This window comes from Vulpes lagopus, chromosome 19 (genome assembly GCF_018345385.1).
Source record: "Vulpes lagopus strain Blue_001 chromosome 19, ASM1834538v1, whole genome shotgun sequence".
In the NCBI taxonomy this organism is placed as follows: domain Eukaryota; kingdom Metazoa; phylum Chordata; class Mammalia; order Carnivora; family Canidae; genus Vulpes; species Vulpes lagopus.
Window position 1 is genome coordinate 17,510,489 of NC_054842.1, and position 23,133 is coordinate 17,533,621.

At 37.6% G+C, this 23,133-nt stretch overlaps 1 protein-coding gene across 10 annotated transcripts in view; it reads left to right on the forward strand.

Moving 5' to 3' along the window:
* NEK10 (NIMA related kinase 10) overlaps positions 1–23,133 on the forward strand; it is a 230,932-nt gene that overhangs the window by 78,040 nt on the left and 129,759 nt on the right. For all 10 annotated transcript variants that reach the window (XM_041734504.1, XM_041734495.1, XM_041734497.1 and 7 more), the window contains one exon: positions 12,958–13,033. In XM_041734504.1, coding sequence (XP_041590438.1) covers positions 12,958–13,033 — 76 coding nt within the window. The remainder of the gene's footprint in view (positions 1–12,957; positions 13,034–23,133) is intronic.

Genomic DNA, 23,133 nt, shown 5'->3' on the forward strand with positions numbered 1-23,133 from the left:
AATACTCAAATTTTAATGGAAGCCTCTCATGCTCCTACTTTCTCCCAAACTAAAAGAAAGAAAAAAAGAAGAGAAAAAGAGAAAAACAAAACTCAATTAATTATGGTAATAGATTTCAGACATGGGCTTTAGTGCATGACTTAAGAGGTCACATATTCATCCTGTAACTAAATAGGCTGTGTACATTTTTACATGTATCTCAAATGGTATTTGGCTTTTGCTACTGGTAATAGCAACAGAAAAATACTTGATTCTGTAGAACATTTAGCAAAGATTCAAGTGCTTATCAAATGCTATCATATACCAGGCATGTAGGAGTGGATATTAGATGGAAGCCATGTCCTCTGTCCCTTGAACTCACAGTCTTTTGCAGAGGATTTTGAGTTCTTGACTCAGCAGTTAACTCCTGAGCTGTGACGTCCAGCAGTTAACAAGACAAGTATGGCAGACGTCACTATCTTCATGGAGCTTCTAGTTGTGTACAGGGTTATAAAGACTAGAAATTTGTCTATGCAAAATACTATTATATTACTTGGGATTGGTCATGTTATGCTGTAGTAACAAGTGGCCTGAAGGTTTCAGCAGCTTAAAATAGTGGTAAACCACAACCTATGGGACAAATCCAGCTGTGGCCTGTTTTTGTATGACCTGTGAGATAATGATGGCTTTTTTTTTTTTTAGATGGTTGTTTAAAAAAAAAAATAAGCAGAGAATATGTGACAGAGATCACATGTGGCTCTTGAAGCCTTAAATGTTTATTATCTGACCCTTTACAGAAAAAGTTTGTCCTTGGAGTGCCTGGCTGGCTCAGTTGGAAGAGCATGCCACTCTTGATCTCAGGGTCCTGAGTTTCAGCTCCATGTTGGTTGTACAGAGTACTTCAAACAAACAAACAAACAAACAAACAAACAAACAAAAACTTAAAGTTATAACCCACTATATATTAAAAAGAAAAGTAAAGAAAACATTTGCCCACCCTGGCTTAAAACAGCAAGGTTTCCATCTTAGCTCATTCTGTGTGTGCAATGCAGGTGACCCAGGCTGCCTGAAGCTCCTATCTCACATTGTGTTGGCCAAAGCCAAGTCATGTTACCACCCCCAGGTATAAGGGAGATTGTCTAGGTGAGCTTTCAGCCTCTGTAGTTGGAAATAAAAAAGGGGTGGCTAATGGTTTTTTGGGAGCTAGTCTGCAGTATTTGCCACCAAAGACTCTTGTAATTGTCCTCAAAAGATGTAATGTGGGTTTTATCTATGGCAGCAGAAGAAGAGGATTTAGCAGAAGGATTAGATTCAGCAGTTATTTGGGACCCAGAATTTCAGAGTTTGTGCCTAGTTAATGAAGAGTGAGAACAAGTCTGAGTGTGAGGATTGTGATACCAGAGAATTGGGTGAGGGAAATTAAGCCGTAAGGTTTTATACATACTGCTTTAGAAATCTGATCATATCCTTACCTGTTTAAAGTCCTACAGGTAGCTCCCTATGACATTCCTTTGGGCATCCAAAGTCCTTTCTTCTTCTTTCTTCATGATCTCACCTTTGCTTTTGCTCTGGCCTCATGGGACAAATTGCTCCTTCCTGAACAGACCATGCTGTGGTTCTATACCTCTGTGACTTCCAACATAGTGGTCTCTCTGCCTGGAATACCCTCTGCTACTCAATTCAAATGCTGTTCCTCCAGGTGGCATCTTTGATGTCCACATCTGATAGGTTCTATTTCTGGGCTCCTTTAGTATACCAGGCTTGCTTTTCTTAGCATATAGGGCAGCTTGCCTTTCTCAGCACATAGGATAGTGGTTTACTGCCATTCCCTCCTTGAGGTAAAGGAAACTAGTTTTCTTGACTTTCTTTCTGAAAAAGCACTTTATAATATTTGTTGAATAAATGGATAGATGAATGAATGAACAAATGAACTAAAACACACCCAGACAGAAATATTTAGAAGCCAATTACAAATAAAAAGTAATGATTAGGAAAGATATTTGGATTTGAGACCTTGATCTGTCAGCTAAGATTCTGTGGGAAGAATGTTTAATGTAAGAGGAATTGAGGATTCAGGTGAAAATTGGTACATAAATGGGGAAAGTTATAAGTGATTCCCAGTGGCATCTGAGCAAATAATGTAACCCTAAGTATGAAAGGAAAGAGTTTACTTTCTTGAGTGTCAACAAAGTTTGAGAAATCAAATTAGACCTCTCTTGTATTGCTAGAATCTTGGCATTTTAATTGTTTTCTAGAAGATTGGAAGATTTTAAATGATTTTGGTTGGTTCAATTGCTGCTGAGAAATCTATGTTATTATAGGAAAAATGAATTAGTGTTGTACTTCTGATAGGGAAGTCAAAGTCCTTAAATGCATATTATTTCATATAGCTCTAAAAAGTCTCCTGGCTAAATAAATAGGCACATAATGAGTTTGTTTATAGCTTTTGTAGGTCTCTTGACCTGTCTTGCTTTGAGTCTATTGTGTAATTTACTTCTCATTATCCAGATACAGTATCTATTTGAGTCTAAGCCAACATGGAACTTCGAGTGTTCTTAAAAGACCACAGAATATTGAATCTCTGTGTTGCATATCTTAACAGCATCTGCATAGTAAGGGTAGCCACAAAATTTCTAAAATTTCTCTCAGTCAACAAATTGCCTTCATGTCACTAGGAAAGCAAGGATATTTTCTGTCAAGCCTACCAGTTTCCTTATATTGCTATTAGGTCATGTGAAATAAAGAAACACTGAAACAAATTCAGTCAAATCTAATTTCTAAAAAATATTCTAAGAGGGCAGCCCAGGTGGCTCTGTGGTGTAGAGCCACCTTCAGCCCAGGGTGTAATCCTGGAGACCCAGGATGGAGTCCCACGTCAGGTTCCCTGCATGGAGCCTGCTTCTCCCTCTGCCTGTGTCTCTGCCCCTCTCTTTCTCTCTGTGTCTATCATGAATAAATAAATAAAATCTTTAAAAAAATATTCTAAGATTCTCACACCACCAGTGGGTCATCCTGCAATTCTGAGATTTGAATAGCAGTTGACTTCCAGGAAATGATGAGAATGACAGTCCCAAGAAAGTCCTAGCAGAACATCCTGAAAGTGCTGATCTTGACCAGATGATTGTTATACTCTCCTAGTGGGACCAACTCACCATAATTGACTGTATGAGCGAATAAGGAGGCCTTGAATCTTTATCATCTTAGGAAAAAATTGGAACTAAAATCTTACCAATGTTTATAAGGCCTATAAAAACAACAAAGATCAAGGATAATAAAGTTTATTTTAGTGTGGGTTTTCATATGGGCATACCGGGTTATGATTTAGTTCTCTGAGAAATTTTTAATGTAAAGGGTAAACTCTGATGTGTTCTGGTCACGTTATTTTCATTCTGAGTTTTCCTCAAGTATGTTCTCTGAGACAGCACGGTGAGTGGGTAGGAGTGCCTATTTTTACACAGACTAACTCAACAGTGCATGGTACTACACATCTGATCAGTCTGGCCAGCCTCCTAAGTTAAGTATACTGACACCATTGGAGCCTTTGGGGCTCTATAATCATGCCATAAACAGTGTGTGTGTGTGTGTGTGTGTGAGAGAGAGAGAGAGAGAGAGACAGACAGACAGAGACAGACAGAGACAGAGACAGAATGAGAAAGCAAGAGCCTGACTTCCTGTTTTTATAAGAATCTGATCCTTAGGACTCCTACTTAATATTAGTACCACATGTTTAAAGTTTCATTTGTTATTCCCAAGTAATAGTAATCAGAACAAACTCCACATTGAAAAATGATTTTAGAAGAGCCCATACTTAGTAAGGACACTGGTTTCCCCCAGAATCTAGTCTACTGATAGTTGCCCTAGAATGAAATGATGTTTGTGTACCAAAGATATGGTTGCCTAGAATTCAGAAATTATTTTTATATCTGGGGTGCTGAACTTTTCATCCTACAACTCTTTGTTACGATAATTCCATCAATAGAAATTAATAAAATAATGGTGCTGTTGAGAAAGAGAAATAGTTTTGCTCTCTCATCCAGGGAAGAGCCTTCACTGGGGAAGGAAGCTTTGGAAGAGTGGATGGGACAGTGGAAGAGCTCACAGTACACCAGCATTAAACTCCTGCCCCCATTCCTCTGTTCAGAAAATTCCATTTTAGACTCTATTAGAATTCTACTTGTTGGATTAGAAAAAATAATATTAATAACAGCTGAACTTCATTTGGAAGAAGATCAGAGGGAGGTTTTGGGGCCAAGGATTAGGAATTTGAGTGGCCTTCAGAGGAGGAAGTGCCAATGAGGTAGGACTTTGTTGAGCATCTTTCCAAGAACCCTTTAATTTCCTACAGAGCCCTGCAAGGAGAGGATGTTACTGATGATCTTGTCACTGTGGATGTTGGAGATTGGCCTTCATTTACCAAGGCAGAAGGAAAGATCAGAGTGGTAGATGGGGGGAGGTTGCAAGGTGGACATCTTTCTGGCCTATTATACAATTATGTTCAAGTAGAAGCCTCTGTTATTGCCTAGCACTATAGAGATTTCAGCTGATCATTTCCTGAAATTGTCACAATCATTCATGGTTTTATTTTATTCAAGGAAGACATTTTTATCATGGTAGACATTTTATCTGTGCTTTGAAGGAAAGGAGTAATCAACCATAGCTACATCTCTTAAGCATTTACTATAGGATGAGAGTTATATGTTAATTACCTCATCCAATATCTGAGGCACATTCCCATTCTCACAGATAATAAAAAGAGAGAAGTTAGAAAACTTGCTTAAATCACCCAACTAATAGATTTACAGGGCCAGGGATAACCCATGTCTGGCTCTAGTGTTTATCTCTTCATCAACTCTCTTCATAGTATTCCCTCAGAAAGATCAATTCAGGTAAATAAAAAGGCATCCTTGAGGCCATGGGGTGCTCATAATCAAGTACTGTGTTGAATGGATTGGATGAATCCAGTAGTTTTGTTGAGGTGGACATTTTAAATTGGCCCATATTTCCAGGGATCTGTATCTGAACATGGCCTGCAGGGTCTTGCTTGCATCATCTGGCCATGACCCTGATTGTCTGTCCTCCAGCCAACCTGTCCTTTTTTTAGTTCTTTGGTGGACATGCTCCTTTGATCACAGGTTCTTCTCTCAGTTCTTTAATGGATCATGTTTCCTTAATCACAAGACCTTTGCACATGCACATTCCTCTGCTGGATGCCTCTTTCCCAATTTCTCTTCTTACCTAGTTAACTTCTGTCCTCTGTTACATATTACCTCAATCACTGTTTTGTCACGGAAGATTTTCCTGATTGGCTGTTTCCTATGTTACTGTCTCATAGCATCATAAATCTATCTGCTCTTCAATGATCTTATCACAATTATTAATTTATATATGTGATTCTTTATTTAATGTGTATCTCTACCATTGGTCCCTATGGGATTTGCCAGTATGGATAGTTTCTGATCTGGTAATTGGAGATATGGGTGAATCAGTGAGTAAATGGCCAGTATTGAAGGCATGGGGTAGCTGGGGACTTTATAAACAGTAGCAGTCAGGAAACATTCTGGCACTTATATGGGTGCTTGCCATGATGAAGACAGAGGTTGGTAGATTATTCCATTTTAAAAATAACCTGTGGAATGAACTAGAAAGAAAAGTTTTCTGATGAGATGCACCCAGGTTCTGGGCCCCTGGCACATTTAAACTGTGGTCACAGAATCAAAAGAAAGATTCAGATACAAGAGCTGAGGAGTCAATGAACATAGGGGCAAGAGAGAAGAGGCAGAGATTTCAAACCCAGAAAATGAGGAAGACGAGATGCCATCTGCTGTTTAGGGTATCCTCAGGACTGCAAATGATAAGCTCAATTGAGTGCAAAAGGGCCAGGTGCTGCCTATAGTTGGGGAATGAATGGGCATGGTTTTGAATTTGGGAGCTACTGACACAGGTGGTAGGTGAAAACTCCGTATGGAGAGGGATGGAAAAACCTTACAACCCCTTGCAAAAGATTGGTTTCATTGGCTATTTTTTGAGAAAACAGAGTAGTTGAGTTATGAATCCAATGTCATGTAGATAGTAAATGACAGAGCAGGAATCTAGGCGCTCAGACCACATGCATTTTCCATCTGAAGGTTGACAGCTATAGGCTATAGCGCAGTCTACAGTTTTAGCATTTCTTGTATCATTCATTCTATCAAAGGAGAGATTTTTTTCTGACTTTTTTTTTGCATAATGTGCTATATGTAAAATGTCATCTGTTGTCATTTTGAATTTCTATAATACCACATGAATACTTTTATGACCACAGTTTCTGAAATAAATCATTTCCTCTCTTCCAAATATCATCACAAACATAGGAAGAGTAAAAGAAACATTATTGCTACCACCAAAATCTTCCAAATGGCCAACAATAGTAGCTTTTGTTCTCTTTATTGAATACTTCTCAACTATCTGTATTTTTGTAGACATCGAGTTTCTGCCATTATCTACGTTACACAGAGTGAGTAGAATCCTTCTGAGTACCACTCCTTAGTTTTTGCCTTTCAAAATCAATGGCATTTTTATAAAAACAAGATAATTTCTATGTAGCACTAAAACTAAATGTCAAAGGATTATTTTAGATTGTAAGTACATGAAATCTATGTGTGCTAAGATTATAGTGAGCTTCTAAAAATATTGATCTGCTATACCATTTCTACTAATTTTCTCCAATACATGCAATAGAGAAATGGGAAGATTAAAGCAAGCTTGTGAATAAGCTTACAAATAGTCTTTTTTTTAAAAAAGATTTGTTTATTTAGTCAAGAAAGAGAGAGCATGAGCAGAGGAAGAGGGGTAAAGGAAGAAGAAGAGAGAGAATCTTAAGCAGATTTCCACTGAGCATGGAGCCCAATGAGGGACTCAGTCGCAGGGCCCTGAGATCATGACCTGAGCCAAAATGAAAAGTCAGATGCTTAACTGACTGAGCCACCCTGGAGCCCCTAACCTGTGAATAGTCTTTAAAACACTTTGTAAAATTTAACCTTCTACCATTTCTAATTACTACTACCGGACTGAGAGGATAGATAGATATTTAGATAGATATTTGTAGAAAGATAAACAGATAGATAGATATGCATATACAGTTGACCCTTGAACAGCATTGGTTTGAACTGCACTGGTCCATTTATACATGTTTTTTTTTTTTTTTCCAGTAAATATGGTTCAGTGTTGTAAGTGTATTATTTCTTCCATATGATTTTCTCAATGATTTTTTTGCCTACTTTTACTTTATTGTAAGAATACAGTATATATTACATGTAATGTACAAAATATGTGTTAGTTGACTGTTTATGATATAAGGCTTCTGATCCACAGTTGGCTATTAGTAGTTAAGTTTTAGGGGAGTCAAAAGTTATACATGGACTTTTGATTGTGCTGGGGGTTAGCAGCCCTAACCCTTACATTGTTCAAGGGTCAACTACATATCTATATACTTATCAAAAGATACACCTCTGTAATATACAGTGATAACACAAAGTATGGATCTTTCATACTAGTTAGGAAGATATACCCTAAATACATAAGTGAATATTAAACAAAAATAGAACCCTAGTCCCCTTCACAGTCCCATTTCTGCCCCAACAAGTCAAAAGAAACTATCATGAACCAGGAGAAACTCCCCGAACTGCAAGGACAATGTACATTGGTGGAAAACAACTGCTTGCAGAAAGAAGGTGGTTCATAGAACAGCTACAGCAGATGATAAGAAAACTTCAGGTTTCCTTAAAGAAGTTAGGGATAAATGACAACTCTAGTACTGAAGAAGTGAATATGCAAAGCAAGGAGCAGTGATCCACTTTCCCAACCCTTACGTCTGGGCATCCCTGGCAGCAAACACTTTCACCATCACAGGCCAGGCTGAGACAAAGCAGCTGACAGAAATGCTATCCAGTAGCTTAAACCAGCTTGGTGCAGACAGTCTGACTAGTTTAAGAAGACTGACTGAAACTCTGCCCACATAGTCTGTGAATGGAGAAGCCCCATTGGTTACTGGAGAGGAGGGGGATGATGAAGCTCCAGATCTTGTGGAGAATTTTGATGAGGCTTCCAAGAATGAAGCAAACTGAATTGAGCCAACTTCTGAGGACAGTAAAACTTGAAGAAGTTACTGGGAGCTGCTATTGTATATTCTGACTGATTTTCATGATTTTGTTCATTGATCCGATAAAATTCAGAACTCTAATATTTTTAAGGTCAAGCCCCTTGGCCACTGCAGCTCTTTTCAGTGTTTTCTTAGACACAATTCATTCTTTGCAGCTAATTAAGCTGAAGCAAAGCCTGCAAATAAAGTTTGAAGTACGGTTAATACAGTTCTTTGCCTCAAAAACAATTTTTTATTTCATTGACACTGATTTGTACACAGAAAGCAAAGTTGTTTATAGAAAGCTAATCATCGCATGTAATATGGTGGGTAATCTTTGATGAAATTTGATTAAAGATTTTAAATGATTTTAAATGGCAGTATAATGTAAAAAAATCAGATAATGAAAGATATGAATCAAATAAATGTAATAGAAGAGTATTAAAGAAGGAGACATATTTATCATAGTATGGTCAAGAAAGACCTTTCTGAAAACCCAGGTAATATATGGTCTTAGATGCCTGATAGGAGCTTGGCTTTTATTCTTAGTATTTATTAAAAGGCTTTGTAGAATTTTAACTTTGCAAGTAGTGGTCTCTGCTCTAGTTTTTTCCAAGATCATTTTGGCTCTGGCATGGAGAATTATGTTTTGGAGGGAACAATAGAAGCAGGAGTCCTGTTTAGGAAGTGTTGCTCTGTAGCCTATGTGAGCACTTGTGGTCAATTGGAATAGGGTGGTAGTGGTTGTATTAATTTTTCATTACTGTAAAACAGATTGCTCTGAAATTTAGCAGCTGAAGACAACAAACATTTATTTTCTCACCATTTCTGAGGGCCAGGAATCCAGGAACAGCTTAGCTATGTGGCTCTGGCTCAGGGTGCCTTATGAGGTTTCAGTGAAGCTGTCAGCACAGGCTGCATCTGAAGCCTTGACTCAGAGTAGAGGGTGTATACTCATGTGGCTGGCAGGTAGGCTCTGGAGTTTGGCTGGAACTGGGACTCTCATCCTCCAGGACACTCTTCTTCATCTGACCTTTTCAACAGTATAGCCTGGACTATTTTATATGGCCTAGGCAAGTATGTCTTAGCTACAACATCAAAACCACAATATATAAAAGAAAAAAAAACCTTAATGTCTTTGAAATTTAAAACTTCTGTTCTTTGGAAGACATTAAGAGAATTCAGACAAGCTTCAGACTCGGAGAAAATATTTGCAAATCATATAGTTCATGAAGAATTTGTAACCAAAGCTCAATCATAAGAAACCAAACAACCCAATCAAAAAATGGGCCTAATTTTGAATAGGTACCTCACTAAAGAAGATACACAGATAGCAAACAAGTACATGAAAAATGTCCAACACTACTAGTCATTAGGGAAGTGCAAATTAAATATACTGAGCTATCACTGCATACTTATTAGAATGGCTAATTTAAAAAAAACAGCAACTGACAACAGGGGCAGCAGAGTGGCTCAGTCGATAGAGCATGTGACTCTTGATCTCGTGGTCATGAGTTCAAACTCTACCTTGAACCCAGAGTTTACTTGAGGGAAAAAAAAATCTAAAACAAACAAACAAACAGACACAAAAACACCAAATGCCGGTGAGGATATAAAAGCAACTAGAACTCATACATTTCTGGTGAGAAACCATTGGAAAATATTTTGGTTTGACGGTTTTTAAAAAACTTAGACATACATTTAGTGTATATCCAGTAATCTCACTCCAAGGAATTCATCAAAAAGAAGTTAAAAATTATGTTTGCAAAGATTTGTATGTAAATATCATATTTACTTGGACCTCTAGTACAATCTTGAATAAGAATGGTGAGAGTGAATTATTGAAAGTTACATCTGAAACTACTGATGTACTATATGTTGGCAAGTTGAATTTAAATAAAAAAAGAAAAGAAAAGAATGGTGAGAGTGGACATTCTTGCCTTGGTCTTCCCCCCCCCCCTTTTTGTGTCCTTGAGTTAATACTGTGTTGTCTTAATTATAACATTGTAATAATTTTAATATCTTGTAGGAAACTTTGTTGTCTTTTTATCAGAATCCATGGCTCCTTTCGGTCCAATCTATTTCTGTTAAATACATTAATTTTATACTTAATTTGTGAAATTCTACCCAAAATATTTGGAGGCATTTGATTGGAATTATATAAGTTAGTTTAGGAAGAATGGCATCTATGTAATATTGAGAATTCCAATCCATGAGCTTGGACTTTTTCTTTGTTAATTTTAGTCTTTTTTAATGACTGTGTAACAAAATTGTATAATCTTCCCTCCATTGATCTTTCCTGTCTTTTGTCATATTATCCCTAGATTTTTGTTTCTCTGCCACTGGGCTAGTGTGTTTCCTCTTCCTCCTCCTCCTCCTTCATCTCCAACCTCTTCCTCTTTGTCTTCATCTTCTTCAGAAGGAAAAAGAAAACAAATGTTTTTGCTTTATTTAAAAAATTCAGTTATTAAGGGCACATAAACAATGTACTTATGTGATGGTCTCTTCAACATATATAGCAATATATTAACAAGATTGCCACATCTCTTACTTGTTTTCTTTTTTTAATAGGTATAATTGACATATACCATGGTATTACTTTTAGGTGTAAAACATAATAATTTGATGTTTGTATATATTATGGAATGATCATCACAACAAATCTAATTGACAGCCTTGTTTTTGAACTTAAAGGAAAACTATTTACATTAAGTAGAAAGTTGATTGTAGCTTTTTATAGATGCCTCTTATCAGGTTAAGGAAATGCATAGCTACTTATACTTTTCTGAAAAGAATAAATGTTGAATTTTGTCAAATCCTTTTCATACATATGGTCATATGATTTTCTTCCTTAATGTACTGATTTGGTAAACTGCACTGATAGACTTTTAAATGTTGAATCAGCCTTCTATTTCTGGCATGATGACCCTTATGTATTATCCTTTTTATCTATGTCTAGATTTTATTTGCTTATCTATCTATCTATCTTTCTTCATGGGGGATGTTCTGTATTTTCCTTTTTTTTTTTTTTTTAAAGATTTCTTAATCACGAGAGACAGAGAGAGAGAGAAAGAGAGAGTGAGTGAGAGAGAGAGAGAGGCACAGGCACGGGCAGAGGGAGAAGCAAGCTCCATTTAGGGAGTCCGACATGGGACTTGATCCCCGGTCTCCAGGATCCCACCCCTGGCTGAAGGCGGCACTAAACCCCTGAGCTACTGGGGCTGCCCTTCCTTTTCTTTTAATGTCTTTGGCTTTGGTCTCAGAGTAATGTTGGCTTTATAAAATGAGTTGGGAAGTGTTCTCTTATATCTTTTGGTATCGTTTCTGTAGAATTGATATTTATTCCTTAAATATTTGGTAGAATTTGTTATTGAAATGATCTGGGCCTCATTTTCCTTTGTTAGGAGTACTAGGTTTTGATAAGGATTTGATAAGGATTTGGCCTTAAAATTAAGTAATGCCAGATTCACATCTGACTGTTAATTTCTCCTTGTAAGACCTTGGGCAAGTTACTCTAAGTAAACTGAGCCTTAATTTTTATCATTTATAAAGTGGGTGACTGCAAAGACTGAATAATGATACCATCAGTTGTTTAACTTGTATTATCCTGCATTTACAAATGTTAACTGACTCAGATTTTATTATTGTACCATACTATTTACAACTATTGGATATTATAATCCTTATTTTAGAGGTAAGAAAACTACCGCAAAAGGAGATTAAATAACTTGCTCAGAGTTACTCTGGTAGTACATGATGGAGCAAGGATTTGAATGGAGGCTGGTTCCCAAGTTCTTGCTTTTAAGTGCTAAGCTGCACTAACCATAATAATACCTGTCTTTCAGGATTGCTAGTAGTATTCAATTAGGCAATTCATGTAAGCAGCTGAATTTGTGTTATTTCAAAGTTGTTGTTTAGTAAATGAGTATTTTTATTAATAATGTGAATTACTATTATTGGTTTGAAGTCTTTGGAATATTTTCAACCTGAAAGATATAATAGTATAGATACATTATCAAATACTCTTATTAAGGCTCACTGCAGTGAAATTCCCTAAATATTTGGTGCACTGTACATAGTGATATTGTGAACACAAAATCTTATTAGGCATAGTCCCTTAAATTCTTGCCCTGGTTCCACACTTTTTGCATAATCCTGGTAATTAAATCTCTCCAAGCGTAGGTAAGTCTGCATAGTGAGGCTATGAAGAATATCTGTTTTCATCACTCACTTTGACCTAAGTTGTTGAGTGGTTTAAAGAAGAGAAGTATCTAAAATTGCTTTGAAAAGTACAGGTAGTGTCATGTTAAACATAAATATTTGGTGTTCTAAGTTAAAAATCAAAATCCTTTGTTGGTATGTAAATATTTTAGATGATTCTGAATATCATTATTTACTGTGACTTAGTAAAATTAGATGCTGTTTAGTATCAGATTTCAGGTCTCCGTGGTGGTTATTTAGGCTTACCTTATTTTAGTTTCTTTTCTTTTGTTTTCTGTCCCGCTGAGATGATGCCTGGCATATGCTAAAATATCAGATTCATTTTATTTATTTGAAAATTATAAAGTTGACCTAAAAAGTAGAATCACTAGTTCAATAAGTACTTTGCCCTACTGTTTAGTCAGCAAGACTTATTTTAGTTTTTTGGTGCTAAATCTTATTATCTCAAAATATATAGCATAACAGCCTGTAGTATGTATGTTATTAATTAAGACTGAGAATGGTGTGGAAGATTGGCACATGGTGCGTTTTGACAGAAGGTTAAACAGCTTTCTGTTGTGAACTTCAATAGTTATTGTATGGAATGTCAAAAGCTAAGGAACCACGATAATAATAATATTGCATTTTTTTGTGAATTATAGCTGACTTTGGGCTGGCAAAGCAAAAACAAGAAAACAGTAAACTCACGTCTGTTGTTGGAACAATCCTGTATTCCTGGTAAGAACAATTATTTTATGATTCTCAAACATCATACCTAACTGATTGGGGCTTTAGTTTCGTGTCTTGACTCGCAAAAGAAAGATGACTATAGGTAAGGGAGCTTATTTAATGTTTTCCTCAATTACCCAGATAATACATATGTACACAAGTATACATTATTATGTGAGTTTGAAATAACAACAAAAAATCATCTTTAAGGTAACTCTGTCCATCCTGGGAACTACTTTCATTCCTCATAAATTGCAGTGATCCTTGGCACATAGTAGATGTGCAATTGTTGTTGAAGGATCTGTGAATGAACTAGTAGACTTGCTATTCACTGTGACACTTGAAATATCTTACTGTACCTACTTGAAAAATGCCTGTTTTTCTCTTGTCTGCCTGTAAGCATTCAAGAGCAAGAGAAAGGTTTTTTTTGTGTGTGTGTGTACTAATACACATATCCTGGCACCTGGAAAAAAAATAGGTGCTGCTGGATACATTTTATTGTGTGAATGAATAAATGCTGACATATAGTTAGACATATGTTTATGAAGTTGGTTGCTTCTTGGGTAAATGAGTGTTTACATTTTGATGAATTGAAACACTTGTAACTTATTTAATATGCTTTGAGGGTTCCTTTATAATCCATTAATTATTAGGCCATTGGAATCTCCTTTTGCTGATCACATCTCACTTGTCTGAATCTTTTCAAATTAGCAAGCAGATACAGTCATCAGTAGACATAACAGATTCAGGGAAATATTCCCAAAACTTATTCAGCAGGTCAAGCAATCTAGATACTTCCATCTTCTTTTTTAATCTACTCTGTTGTTGTGCAGTTGAGTCCTGGGGATAGGATTCAGAATAAATCTTCTCAAGGGAGAATGGAAAGTCTCTGTAAATAACAGTCTCATTTAAAAAATTCCTTTCCTACAAGAATGTTCAGAACAGTGTCAGGGTTCCTACTAAGGTTCTGACACTGTTGGCTAGTTATTATCTTAATTTTTAATTATTCCAAATTTAAGACATTCCGTAATAATTTGAGTGACATGTCCAGTTCCTTTTGAATTTTCTATATTCTCGTTTTCTGAGTTTGTTAATTGGACAAAAATAAAGCAGATATATTTCATGGACCTTACTTGCTCTGGGTCTCATACCTCTTGCCTTTTTTTAAATTGCCTTTTTTTAGCTATCCTCAAAGTGTTTCCCACCAAATTCTGTAATCTTTGTATAATCCTGAGCTTCTCTGAGCCTATTAGTGTGCACGTTGAATGCCTGTCCCTGCACTCCAGGGACCCAAGAATTTGATGAGTCTGGTGTTCCCGTGTCTTTTGCTATTTCCTTTTGCCTTGGTTCCTCGGCTATTTCCTTACTTAATGGAAGAAAGTTCTCTTGATCAACTATTGTAGGAAGTACCTCAGAGAATTCTTTATTCTGTATTTCAGCTGTTAGATAAATGGTTTGTGCACACTGGACTGATTGTGTTAGAACAGAAGGTCAATAAAAGCTCCTTTCCTTCCTCTGATTTGATTCATTATGAGGCAGGTCATTGTTATCCTTCTCATGGAAAATTATCTCCAATTATGGTCCTTGGTTCCGTTTTTTATTTGTATGTCTTACTTTAATTCCAGAGTCCAAGTCTGCACACTATCTTCAACTGTGTTTTCAGAGCAGATTTTAGAGTTTGAAGCTCTGAGAAACATTTTAGGCTCATTCTTCATGGAACACTTATTTGTGATTTCTGGATAGTAAGCAAGTATGAGCTCATATGAATGGAAAACTTTGACGAATCCTGGAATGGGATTCTTTGAGACTCTATTGCTTAGTGTAATCCCATCCACATTATGACATTAGATAACTTAAAGCAAAGCTGGGGAAGTTTCCACTGGATGGATCAAAATAAACCTGTAGGTAAACTTGGACAAGCAGAGATAAAGTGAAGCAATCCCAACCATTGATTGAACCTCTTACATTCTTTTTTTTTTTTTTTGGAAAGATTATTTTATTTATTTATTCATGAGAAACACAGAGAGAGAGAGAGAGAGAGAGAGAGAGAGAGAGAGAGAGAGAGAGAGAGACATAGGCAGAGGGAGAAGCAGGCTCCATGCAGAGAGCCTGATGTGGGACTCAGTCCGGGGACTCCAGGATCACACCCTGAGCTGAAGGCAGACACTCAACTCCTGAGCCACCCAGGTGTCCCTACCTCTTACATTCTTAAAAATGCTGTAATAAACTCAGAACTCTTAAATGGCTTAAAACACTTCAGGAGCTTCCAGTTGCTCATTATTTAAAGACCAAGTCCTCAGTGTGCTACAAGCCTGCAACCCTGCATGCTGTAGCCCCTGCCAAGTCATTGTTTTTACTTTAGCCCTGACCTTACTTTATTGGTTTCTAGCTGTCGCATCTGTGTTCCCACTGACCACATGGCTTTGGCACATGCTGCTACTCCCTCTGCCTGGAATACTCTTTTTTCCCACTGGCCATCTGGTTAACTTTCTCATCCTCTACCACTCAGCTGGAGTGTAGTCTCCTCAGGTGAAATCCCCTAACACTTATTTCCCCTGATCTACAGACTCCGTGCACTTTTCTTTCATTTGGTGGAACTTTTCATTTATTTTTGTTATGCTCAGGTGATTTTGTGCATCATTATTCTCAGCACTGAGCTGAGGTATTTTACAGGTTCACAAGAAGTATTTACTATATGAATGATCTAATACTTACATGATTACAAACAGTACCTGACACAATGAACTATAAAGAAAATTGCTTCTTTTGGGCAGCCTGGGTGGCTCAGCAGTTGAGCATCTGCCTTTGGCCCAGGGCATGATCCTGCAGACCCAGGATTGAGTCCCACATCGGGCTCCCTGCATGGAGCCTGCTTCTCTCTCTGCCTGTGTCTCTGCCTCTCTCTGTCTCTCTCATAAAAATAAATAAATAAAATCTTTGAAAAAAAAAAGAAAATTGCCTCTTTTGACTATAACAAACTTTTAATCCATCACTTTCCCCCTTTGCTGTTTCTTCAGGTCTTCAAAATGTTCCTGCATGATTTCTCTTTCTCCAGCTATCAATAGAGTTTCCTTACTTTCCTTACTTCCGTATGGCATCTGCTTTACTGTTTTTATTGAGATTTTATTTATTTATGGGGACGTCTGGGTAGCTCAGCAGTTGAGCGGCTGCCTTCAGCTCAGGGCGTGATCTGCGTCTGGGGATTGAATCCCACATCGGACTCCCTGTAGGAAGCTTGCTTCTCCCTCTGCCTGTGTCGGCCTCTCTCTCTGTGTCTCTCATGAATATATAAATAAAATCTTTTAAAATTTTTATTTATTTATTTATTTATTTGAGAGAGAGAGAGTGAGTGAGAGTGAATGAGTGAGAGAGCAGGAAGGGGGAGAAGGGGGGACAGAAGCAGACTCCCACTGAGCAGAGAACCCAACTCAGGGCTCCATCCTGGGACCCCAGGATCATGACCTGAGCTGAAGGCAGATGCTTAACAGATTGAGCCGCCCAGGCGCCCCTGGTATCTGCTTTCATGCCACTTCTGGAGGGAGGTTCCCTGATCATCTGCCCCAAACAGCAGCGTCCTCAGACTCTATCCCTTTCTCTTGCTTTATATTTCCATAGCACCTGCCTCTCTCTGACACTATGTTACATCTTCATCGGTTTGTGTATATCTCTCCCACTAATACACAGACTCCATGTCTGTAGGGCTCTCCTCTGTTCTGTTCACTGTTGTTTCCCTGGGGCCTGAAGGAGCACACTGACAGAATTCTAATAAATATTTTGAATTATTAAAGTGAAAACAAGTTTTTTAAAAAAGTGAAAATGAGTCATTCTGGGCTTTTTTGTTTGTCTGAAAATGCCATCTTTAAACTTTATTAAGTAATTGGGAAAAATGGGCAAATGTACATATTTAAAATACACCACACAACGATTTGATTCATATATACATTGTGGGATGATTATTGAGGTCAGGATATTAACATATTCATCTACATAGTTAACTTTTTTCTTTTGTGTTCTTGCAACAGTACAAGAAGATCTACTCTCAGCAACTTTTAAGCACACAAAGCCATATTATTAATTGCAGGCACCTTGCTGTACCTTAGATATGAGGAACTCTTTTCTTATAACTGAAAGTTTGTGTCCTTTGATCTGCATCTCCCCATCTCTCCCTCCCCCTAACCCTGGGCAGTCATCACTCTGCTCTGTTTCTATGAAATCATTTTTTTTTTTTGTCTTTGTGTGACTTATTTTACTTAGCATAATATCCCCTAGCTCATCTATGTTGTTTGCAAATGGCAGGGTTTTCTTCTTCTTAATGGCTAAATAATATTCCATTATATGAATATTCCACATTCTATATTTTAGTATAATGAAAAATCCATGTGTGTTTTTATCAGGGTCTGAAGCTGAGCACATCTCTGAATTTTTCCTTTTTAAAAAGATTTTATTTATTTATTTATTCATGAGAGACACACAGAAAGGCAGAGACATAGGCAGAAAGAGAAGCAGGCTCCCTGTAGGGAACCCGATGCAGGACTTATTCCCAGGACTCTAGGATCACGCCCTGAGCCAAAGGTAGATGCTCAACTACTGAGCCACCCAGGCGTCCCTCTTTGAATTTTTCTGACTTTTGTCTTCACGAAACCTAAAGGGAACATTTTTATTTTGGAACAATATCTTGGTGACACGGTCTGCTGTATTTTTCCTATTTATTTACTTTATATCTTTCATAGTTACCAGAATAGTGAATAATGGAACCATATAGGATATTATCATTTAAAAAAAATAAAATGTGGAATGATTACATGTTACTGAGACAGGTATTCTCCCACAATTGACAAATTGGTCCTGAGGAAAATTTCTAAGGAGGAATTTTAAAGAATAGAGCATAATTGGAAAAAGGATGTGATATTGACAGGTAGATTGGTAGGGTCATTATTAAGAGCATAGGCTCTGGAATCAGACTGCCTGGGTTTAAGTTTTGGGTCTACTGTTGAGGATTATAAATTATTGAATTTCTCTGTGCCTCAATTTCCTCATCTGTAATCTGAGATTATTAATAGGGCCCACCTTCTAGAATTGTTGTCAGATAAGTGCAGTGGTACATATTGAGTGCTTGGAACAATGCCTGGCTCACATATGGTAAGCACTCATTAGATCACAGTGGTTGATATTTGCTAACGTGAGTCTAAAATTTTGAAAGGATCATGCTCATTTGAATTATAGATTGTATTGTATCTAAGAATCAGATTCATTTCTTAATAATTATAATGGAGAAGAATTACTTATGCTGTGTTTATTTATAGTTCGTTCTCCCTCTCCATCTCTATGTTTGGTCCCTGAGTGGCTTCTTGGGTTACTAGGAGGGGCCAGGATTTTTCTAGCAGCTGGTGAGTATGAAAAGGAAGGAGTATATGTTTACCATGCAAAGACAGAGAACCTGGAGGAACAGAAATTTCCATAGAGGGGCCTTGAGCAGGTGGGATATGGGGATGCTTTTACCTGTAATTACACTTATTTATGGCTTCTCTGTGGCCTAGAAGGATAAGATATACCTGGATGATATATAATATCACCCCTTCCCTTTCTGTCCACAGACCCTCCAAGGCTCTATAAATACACATACACACACACACACACACACACACACACACACACACAAGGAAGGGAGAGTGGGAGAGATAGAGTGAGAGAACTGTTTTATTATCTGCTTAGGTGAAGTAGGAGTGGATTTTGAACAAATTCAAGATTTATTTACACAGGGGTGCCTGGGTGGCTCAGTGGTTGAGTGTCTGCCTTTGGCTTAGGTCGTGATCCCCAGGTCCTGGGATTGAGTCCTGCACTCGGCTTCCCACAGGTAGCCTTCTCCCTTTGCCTATGTCTCTCCTCTCTCTGGGTCTCTCATGAATAAATAAATAAAATCTTACAAAAAAAGATTTATTTACACAAATTGAACTCTAAATACATCTTAAGACTCAGTGGATTAGGCCACATGGCCTCATGAATTTGAATGGAAGCTACAAAATAGAAACTACTAGAGAGCATCTACTAATAATGTTCCACCCCATAATGTCTATCATTATCTTGCCAACCACATATTTTTGTTTAATTTTATTTATCTAACACACGAATGGAGTTTACTCAGTGGCAGACACCGTTTTAAGTGTTCTGCAAATGTTAAGCCATTTGATCTTCCAACCTCTTTTAAAATAGGTGTGACTGTCTTCAGTAATCTTTGGGGAGGTTAAATGATCCTGCCCAGTGTTACAGCCAGGAAGTGGAAAAGCCTTGGATTTAAATTCAGACAGCCTGACTGCAAGAGTGTATGTTCTTAATCTCTCTGCTGTGCTGCCTGCTAACAACGGGTCAGTCACTGGTAGACTGAACTCCTGTGTCAAGAATGAGAATTATTGTACTCTGACTGTTGTCTACTTTAGGAACATTGTGATTTGTTCTTTAAAATACATACCTTCGGGATCCCTGGGTGGCGCAGCGGTTTGGCGCCTGCCTTTGGCCCAGGGCGCGATCCTGGAGACCCGGGATCGAATCCCACATCGGGCTCCCGGTGCATGGAGCCTGCTTCTCCCTCCGCCTGTGTCTCTGCCTCTCTCTCTCTCTCTCTGTGACTATCATAAATTAAAAAAAAAAATAAAAAAAAAATAAAATAAAATACATACCTTCTAGGTAGCCTTCATCATATATATGTTTGACAAGTTTTATTTTGAATTGAATATTAAAAATTCTTGTTTTATATTTTTTTCTAATTTTCACAGGTGTTTTCTCATTATTCAACACTCTTGAAACAATTTTAGATAAGTTTTGGATACTGATAACAGACTTAATGTCCAGAGACATTCTGAATTCTAACTGAAAAGTTGTGGTGTTTCTAAGAAAGAAAAAAAAGTCAAGTTAAGAACATCTATAGTTTTTTATATAAACCTATAGTGTCTTTGATTCTACTGACATCACAGGAAATGTATGAATGGGGACCAATACATTTTAGGACACAGGATATGGCTAGTTTTCATTTTGCATGTGTCTGGCAATGTGAAACACTTGGCCTAACCTAGATTAGGAGTTTGAATATAGATACATAATGTGATGTACATTATGGATTTTTCAGTCTAATTTGTTCTGAACTCCTCGGCAGCACAAACAGCAAGGACGGGAGTTCTCTGATGATGATTTTGTCAGTGGAAGTCCTTACTTCTTTATCGACGGGTAATTCCAAGTCACATATCTTCAATTTCTACAGCTCCTTTTCCTTACCTTTTTTTATAGTCCTTATTTTAACAAGTAAACATGGGTCTGTAAGCAATGGATGTCTTTCTCTACATTTGCCTGAGTTATTTGTCTAGTTTGCCTCTTTAAACATTTGATATGCAAGTCATTACGTTGAATACTCCACCTTTCCTATTGGAAGTAGATATGAGAGGGATTACAGCATGATCAGATGTCTTACTTTAATATGTTTTTCTGAGAGAGGGGTGGTTTGACCAAAAGAAATGCCCTCCTGTTCTTAAACACAAATTAACTTATTGAGTAATTAAGTAATTAGGTGATTTATTTGATGATGAGAAAATGTATGCTTTGGTTATCTACTATTATAGAACAGATCATCCCCAAATTTAATTACTTAACAGCAGTTTATATGAATGTGCTATGAAGTTCCTCTGTTGGTTCCATTGGGCTCACTTATGTGGATACATTCAACTGAAGTATTGTCTTGTCCAGAAGGTCCAAGACAGCCCCACATATCTGACAGTGAGTGTTGATTCTTGACGAGGGCCCCTTGAATCTGTTCCAGGTAGCCTTTTGTTTATGTGACTGTGATAGAGTGGCATTCCAAGAGGCCTCCCCTGAATCATCTCACACTTATACTGTCCCATGCTGAAAATTGCAGGAATCTTCTTCCTCCTGCAATGTTTCTCTAGCGCCATCTGCAGAGAAGCTTAACATTGTGCTCACTTTGTAGGAGAAATACTTAAAGGAATGCCATTGTTTATTGAAGGGTGGATTAGGAGGAGCTAGGAGGCACTAAATCCATAGCTAAGACTTCAAGTCCAAGGTTTGGCTCAGCATCCCTGAGGATGGGGCATTAGTAGAATAGGTCTACACTACTGCCATGGCATGGTCAATGCCTTTATTTCCTCCATATAATACAAGGCAATTTATTTCTCTGTACTTCAAGCACTGGTACATCTCCAGTTTGTGAAAATGAAATCCTTCTTCAGTTTAATTCTTAACAGATTCAGCATATTTAGAGGAGAGCAGGAGCTGTGATTTGGCTAGGTTGGGATTTATGTTGGAATAGTGGGAGAGCTGGAATTTTCCTCTTGGCTTTTTGGAGCTACTGGGTATCTCAGCCTGGCAGTCACTTAGTGGAAATACTATATTTCAGAAGATCTGCAGAATGAAACTGTTCATCAGTTCACCTGTTTCTTATGTAAATACCTCAGCACTTGTCAGGAGCAGATCACGCAGTTCTTTCCCATGAGGAGAATTCAACTTAATTTGGGGAGACACATACACACACAGGAATAGAATGATCAGGGATTAGTAAGCCACCCAGTGCTTATATGAGCCTCTCTGGCAGGTGCACAGAGAAAGTCCCTAGGAACGGATAGAAAGCTGTGGGGAGAATGGGGACCAGCCAGTGCTGCAGAACTTGAGGGACAGGCCCACAGGCATGGAGTAGGCACTATATACTCTTCTGTGTAATGATTGTGCCATGGTCTATACACTGTGCAGGGTTTATACAAAATGACTTATATTTTCCTCCCATTCAGAGGCTATGACAGGACTTGCTTGGAAGCAAGTCTGGCTGACTGATCAAAGGTCAGAAGAGAAGAAGAGAAAAGAGAACAGTGATGAGGGTATATAAAGAAAGGAAACTGTGGGAGAAGTGAGAGGATTTAAACAGTGGGGAAAGATGAAGGTCAAATTGTGAGATCAGAGGTAGAGTAATTAAAGGAACATTTTAGTTATTTTGCAGTGCTATATTCAATCTGTCTTATGTACTAATCATATAGCCCTTTACATCAATTTATTTCATAACTTATTTAGTTGATATTACTCTGTAGTATTATTACATTTTAAACTTGATATTAATTATTAATTTTTAATCTTAGCATTTTGGAATGCTCATAAGAATCCTAGGATAGCACAATGCCAGTAAAAGAAAACCTCTTTTGAAGTGGCAGATATTGTTTTCTCTAAAATAGTAGGATGATAGTTACAAGTCCAGTATTTTGAAATTCAAGCTGCCCTTTATGGAAGGAATTTTCAAAAAAATACACATAACAACAAAACAATGAACTGTCAATCTGTGGCAACATTATGATCTATAATCAAATGACAAAATAAAATTTTGAATATGTGAACTATAAGGAACTTTGATACATATTGGTAACAACCATTTCAAAACCTCATTTTCACAGAAAGAAATATTTGCAGGATCCACACATTTGATGGGTTAATTCTGAAGATTTATATATATTACCTAATCTCGTTTTAGTGTTCTAGGGTTTCAAGAAAACCTTATCTATTTCTCATAAAGCGTTTGCCTCTCAGTCTACCCAGATCACCTTACCTTATTAAATCTAAATTTATCTCCAATTTTTATAACAAAGCCTGCTTCATCTATAAACTTTGTAAACTGTGGTCCAAATGGTAGCAGTGAGAGTAGTTAGTAATGAGATGTCACTGGGTTTGCTTGCAGGGCTGTCCTCTCTAAGGAGCCAATAGAGGGAAGCCTGGACGGCTCAGTGGTTGAACATCTGCCTTTGACTCAGGGTGTGATCCTGGAGACCCGGGATGGAGTCCCAGGTCAGGTTCCCTGCATGGAGCCTGCTTCTCCCTCGGCCTGTGTCTCTGCCTCTCTGTCTCATGAATAAATAAATAAAATCTTAAAAAAAAAAAGTAGCCAATAGAATGTAGTACAGACTCTAGGCTGGACAGCCGAGGTTTCCTCCTGGCTCTACACCTTCCTAACTTACTATTTCTGGGTCTCATTTTCTTTATCGGAAATGGCAGAGCTGGTAGTGATAGTGATACTTTCTTATATGCATAAGGTTGTGGTGAGGATTGAAAAGATAGATGATAGATATATA